The following is a 6,479-nucleotide window of genomic DNA, read 5'->3' as shown; positions in this document are numbered from 1 at the left end:
CAATTCGAGGTAGCTCCTCCTTTAAAGGTGAAATACTGTGAGGGGTTTTTTGTATCCTTAAATGAAGGACAGGTGGAAGTCAACCTGTAGACAGGAAATAGAAAAGGGAAACAGAGTTGAATTTAGATAGGATATAACAAAAAGCAAACACAGGAAGACCAAATACAAATACTAGATGTTTTACAAGAAGGTGAATAAAATGGAACACCTGGTTTTAGAAGAGAAAACTATAAACCTAAAATAATTTTTAAATGTGATAGGAGGAAGATAACATGTAGGATATTATTCCTATTTAATTTACAGTGGGTTATTACTAAATAGAGTATGTCAGTGGAAAAATGGTTCTAAACATTATAGAAACCTTCTCTCGAAATAAAAACCTTTTCTTTTTCCGTGAGTGACATAAAATTGTTTTAAATTACATGCTCAGATAGGAGACTCATCATATTGAGGCTAAATTATTCACCAGCCAGCCCGGATGGGAACAGTGACTGGCATATTAAAGAGGTTACAGATTTTATATAGAAAGATAATTAAATAAGAGTTGGAGTTTTCTATTCTGCCCATATTGACCTAGTAAATGCAATGACATGGCATCATATAGAGAGTGATTTTCTGAATGCTAAGTTTTCTTCTTTCTTAGGGAACACACAAGTGAACGGGTGAATCTAGACCAATACGGAGATTACATAGAACCTGATTTGTAATTTTTAAATGGAAATTCAATTGTTACAGTGGTCTGAGTTTAATCAAATTCAAAATCCACATGTTAGCAAATTCGTCAAATTTCCACAGTACTCATTTCAAGAAGGGAAACTACATAATAACCTTTTTGAATTCTAACAGAATTCAGTGAAGTAGCAGTGAAAAGGATAAAATGCACCTGATTTGAGCACTTGAAGAAAACCTTTTGTCTCTTTAAAGAAAGGGCTTGTATTCATAATTAATGAGCTACAGGAGACAGTGACATGACTAGGTTTACCAATGGTACAAAATTACCCAGAGTAGGAAAAATGAAAGCTTCCACAATGATGAAAGCTGTGGAAAAATATATGAAGCTGGGTAATAATATGGAAATTAAACTTAATTTTGATAAATACGAAGTAGTAGGAAAACCCCCTTAAACTATATTTGCAGATTTACTGGAAAAGTTGAAGTGAATCTTAGGAATTGAGGAGGAAAGGGAGAATAAACCAAAAATAATTACTGTGTCGTTGTATACAGATGTAGTTCCCTTTTTTAAAACTGTCTGCAGTTGGTACAATATGGTATATAATGGTATATAATATGGTATATATAATGGTATAATAAGGAAGGGTACCATAAGACAGCAGTGATTTTCAGAGAAAGGGAATAGCTTCTTGAACAAAGACAGATTAAATGAAGGAGGATAAATGGCCTGGAAAATTAAGACTGAGTTTAGTTATGTTCATGATACAGAACATCATAAATGACAAGGAAAAGAGGAATAGCAAATAATTAGTTACTTTACCATGCAGAAAACAAGGAGCATTGACATAAATCATCACACAACACAATTAAAAGAAACAGAAAAAATTACCTTTTCACATAACACAATTTATTATAGAATCTTGCAAGAACCAGAAGGTATAAAGAAATTTGTAGAAGAAAAGTTCATTGGCTATTTAACAGAAATTTTTCAGTGATGAATAGGAAGTCCTCTGTGCATATTGTTGGAAGCTGGGAGAAAATTCAAAGAAAGCAGCATTACATACCACAGCATGTATTATATGTGAAAGCAGAACATAGTCTTTCTATAGCTGTATATTCTTATTCAGCAAGCTTCTGAGTGAGATAGACTTTGGATCCAATGTGATTATTTTTATGTAAATTAGCATATTAGCCACTGTGTTGTATATTTGTGGTCATTTTTGATCTGCTGCCTTTGTTTTGCTGGATTTAGAGTGGAGAACAGAATTCTTGCTACTGGTATACTTGGGCTTTTGCTAAGTAGCTGAGCGTGCTATTCAAGCATGTAAGTCATGCTTCAGCACTTCCCACTGGGCCAATCCTTGCAAGGAACTACCACCACTAGATTGTCTGTTTAAGGTCGTTATTAAGTCACTTAGCTGCTTTGCAGATTTATAATACAGAAGGTTGTGCTCACTAGAGTGGGGAACTCCTAAGCTGTGTCTTTGCTCACAACTGGGCCTACAAGACTCCTGATTTTAATGTGGAATATCAAAAATCAACAGATTAAAATGCATATGTGCAATATTTTTTCAAAACAAGGTCCTGTCTTTCTAACTTGCTCTTGTTAACTGTAGAAATGCCATGACTGCATTAAGCAAAAACAGTCAGTTTAGGAAGAATACAGTGTCACTTACTTGTAAAGTCATTTGGAGTCATCAGTTAAGGCTTTTGCTATTTGTAATCAGATCTTCGACTTGCAAGTTCAAGGAACGTAGAGCAAGCAGAATTAATGTGAAAGTCCTTTCCAATACATGTACACATTTCATCTCATGTTGGAAGTTATGTGCTTCCAAGAGGAGCAGAGACACTCAAAACAAACAAACCCCGAAACAACAACAATAACAAAAAAAAACCCAAAACAACAAACCCAGGAAGCACTTAGAGTGGAGTCAATAATCACCCTCTAACAGCAGTAAGTAACACCCAGATCCTCAGCTTTGTTTACTGTTTTTTTTTTAAGCTTAATAAAATTTCTTAATCCCACTTGCATGAAATGGAACTGGCATTACAAAGAAGGCTATAACTAGATTTTAGAGTTAATTCTCATGCTTTTCTCCCAGAGTCTTAACTGGGAGATCTGTCTTAAACAGATCAGATTTCTGAGATAAGTTACAGAGGAAATGGGACAAGAGGAACATCAGTGAAAGTAAATGAATATTAACATTTCCATTAAACTCAGCGTTTCTGATGCTTAACAAACTACCCTAAAAACAATGCAGTGTTTCTGGTCTTATAAACTAGCCTAAAAGCAATGTAAGCGTAATGGAGGAAAGCACGCATTTCATTTTCAGTGGTCCTCTTTTAGGCCCAAGTCAGGCACGTCTGGTGTTGGGTGGGAGGAATGAAACATTGCTTCTGGACTTTGTGCAGTCTTTTCGTTGAGGTATTCTTAGGTCACCCTAAGTAATTTTTCAGAGAACTTTTTCCTCTTCCTGCATGAGTCACGTGAGATGAATTGGAACTATAAAACTCTAGTTTTCCTGTCTACTAGTAGTACTCATTGCTGAGTTGTATGAGATTTATAGATGTTTTACTCATTTGGTTTTTTTAATGAAATCTTTCACTAAAAGTATATGGAGAATGGTATGCTGGGATAACAAAATTTTCTGCTGAAATGTAGACATAAGAATAAATACTGAAACTTAGAAACTCTCCAATCATATGGGAAAAGTGTGGTTCTAATATTTTGTTACTGTGATTCACTTTTACTGAAAAAATATTCTCAGTTTTAAGTCTTCTTTGCATGTTTATTTGCATTTGTTTAAAATAAAGTGTTGTGAGTTTATGAATTTCAAAAATTGAATGTGAGAAGAAAAAGAGAACTTTTGAGGTATCTGCATCCTCATTCACAAAAAAAAAAAAAGAGCAGAGGAACACTAAGGAAAACTGTCTCTGTTATTGTCCTGTCAAGGCATATATGTGGCATGATAAGTATGCCTGCATGTAAAAAAGGACAGATAAATATACAGGCTAATTTCTGCTCCCAAGTGAACATTGCATAATTACCAAATAATTTTCCTAAGTTGGAGAACTGAGTGATGTGGTTCAGACATAGATAAGTCTCTATGTGGAAATGACAGGACATCCATGATCAGTATCTCCTAGTGCTAAAAGCTAAAAAACGAGAATATTTTCCTTTCCTTTAAAATATATTTTGAGATTTTATATGGTGCTTTCCAGGAATAATTACTACCTTACCTTATTTAAAGGAGAATGTGCAATTTTCCACTTGCATGCTATATTTTGTGCTGAAATTTCTATATACAGAAAAGATATTTTAATTTTCTGATATGGATGGATTGATGGCCACTAACCTACAGGAGCAGATTACTTGAGGTCTGCTAGTAGCCTTAGGATCTTGCCTCCTGTCACCTTACTAAACTGCACAGAATAGTAGACTCTCTAATTATCATTTAACGTAGTGAAATAGTAGTGATCTGACATCACTTGCATTTATGCCTTCCCAGCTGCTAGTTGAGTTCATCCATCTCTGACCTGTCTCTTGTGGCTGGATCTAAGAAAAATTATTCCTAGTGAGCTTACTTCAGAATTTCTCAAAAACTTTTAAATAGTAACACAGCTTACAATTATTACAAATTACATTATTAAATTATTGTAATTATTAAATTACAAAAATAAGTAGATGACAGCATAGTATGATAGCAGCAAAGTTTATGATGACATAGATGGCAGCAAAGTTTACTGATACTTATTTGAATCAATATGCCTAACTTATTTATGGCTTTACCTCTTGTGAGCAATGTGTTAATTCCAAATGCATGGAAATTAATTTTCATATTCTATTTTATCACTGAGTATTTTTCCTCTACTTTTTTTTTAATAACACAATTTTCAGTGTATCAAGTTTACTCTCTTATTGGAACTAAAATTAAAATATGTAGAGCTTCTTTGTCCAGAATAACTGAAAAGCCTAATTTTAAAGAAAAAAGGCAAATGAGGTTAGGATAACAAACTCAGGCTTTGTATCGTGTCATTTCCTAAGAGTAAGAATAATTCACGGTAAAATTATGCAAATTATTTTGTCACAGCAAAGGTCTGTTACTTAAACAAATTGTGTCTGTAGAATTTGCTGTTGAATACAGTCTTGCAATAGTTATTGTATGTTGAAGAGAAAGTTGATAAGGTGATCTAGTAGTTTTTTAACCTCTAGTATGGTCTTTTGCCTGAAAAGGCAAGTTACACTATTTTTAGAAGTTAGCTGCTTGTGTAGTTGCCAGCAATCTTGGCAGTGATTTCCATTAGCATGTGATTTTTAAATTCTACACATCTGCATTTCTCTTTTGAATTTTAGATACCATTCCAGGGAGACAGTGCATGTCCTCCTGCTTCTTTCTTCTTAGACAGTTTGGTAATGTCCTGGTTTACCTCAACTCAGTCAAGGTTAGTATTATTATTTATTTTTGGTAGTACTCTAATGCGTGGAATCACTACTTATGGAAATAGACTATACTGTGTGAGACACTATGTAAACACAGCAAGATACAGAACAGTAACAACAAAACACAGGAACAACAGCGGGACGTAAGTGGTCAGCACAGCAAATCAATCAAAATGTAAAGAAGTAGCTTGTAATGTAGCATTCTGCAGCATGGTGGGCATTATGATCTCATCACAGTTATAATTTAGCCATTATCATCAGGCTTTCTGGTGGCATTATAGAAGATGAGGAAGATAATTAATGAAAGACAATGAAAAAAATTGTGGACGTTTATGGGGTAGGCAGCACAGAGGAAAAAAACCCAACTGTTTTCTTAAGATATATCAAATCAGTGATGGAGATTATTGTCACTGATTAATAACTGGGGACAACATTTTAACGGACAAGATTGTGTAAAGAAGATAGGGCATGAAGGACTCTGGAAGTAATAATGCTTATATTTAACAGGGAAAGCAATCACTGAAGGGTTAAGATTACCAAACATTAAGCTAAGAATATTATATTTACAGAAGTAATCTGAGTCGTACCCTGCAAGCAATGTTGTATTTTTTGAAGTAAGAGAAGGATTTTGCAGTTAACATAATGCGGCATTACCAGTTCACCAGTATTCAATAGATAAAATGGGTATAATTTACAGGTAGCTAGTTACAAGTCAGACATGAGGAAAAAGAGAGGCTGGAGTGTGATTATAGAGTTAAGTTTACAGCCTAGATCAGTGGGCCGAGGCCAATTGTATGAGGTTCAACAGGGCCAAGTGCTGGATCCTGCACTTGGGTCACAACAACCCCCTGCAATGCCACAGGCTTGGGGAAGAGTGGCTGGAAAGCTGCCTGGAGGAAAAGGACCTGGGGGTGTTGGTCGACAGCCGGCTGAATGTGAGCCAGCCAGAACGTGAGCCCAAGTGGCCAAGAAGGCCAGCAGCACCCTGGCTTGTATCAGCAATAGTATGGCCAGCAGGAGCAGGGCAGTGATTGTCCCCCTGTACTCAGGACTGGTGAGGGCACACCTTGAGTACTGTGTCCAGTTTTGGGCCCCTCACTTCAAGAAGGACATTGAGGTGCTGGAGCGTGTCCAGAGAAGAGCAACAAAGCTGATGAAGGGTCATGAGAACAAGTCTTGTGAGGAGTGGCTGAGGGAACTGGGGTTGTTTAACCTGGAGAAAAGGAGACTCAGAGATGACCTCTTCACTCTCTGCAACTACCTGAAAGGAGGCTGTAGTGGGGTGGGTGTTGGTCTCTTCATCCAAGGAAAAAGTGATAGGATGAGAGGAAACAGCCAAAAGTAGTGCCATGGATTTAGGTTGGAT

General features: G+C 36.0%; 1 protein-coding gene across 1 annotated transcript in view; it reads left to right on the top strand.

Moving 5' to 3' along the window:
• TTC26 (tetratricopeptide repeat domain 26) overlaps positions 1-6,479 on the top strand; it is a 51,063-nt gene that overhangs the window by 28,718 nt on the left and 15,866 nt on the right. The window contains exon 12 of the mRNA XM_010131136.1: positions 5,027-5,115. Coding sequence (XP_010129438.1) covers positions 5,027-5,115 — 89 coding nt within the window. The remainder of the gene's footprint in view (positions 1-5,026; positions 5,116-6,479) is intronic.

Source organism: Buceros rhinoceros, unplaced genomic scaffold (genome assembly GCF_000710305.1).
Source record: "Buceros rhinoceros silvestris isolate BGI_N320 unplaced genomic scaffold, ASM71030v1 scaffold17832, whole genome shotgun sequence".
NCBI classification, from domain to species: Eukaryota; Metazoa; Chordata; class Aves; order Bucerotiformes; family Bucerotidae; genus Buceros; species Buceros rhinoceros.
The sequence above is the reverse complement of the archived record's forward strand: the minus strand, read 5'-3'. Positions and strand labels throughout refer to the sequence as shown.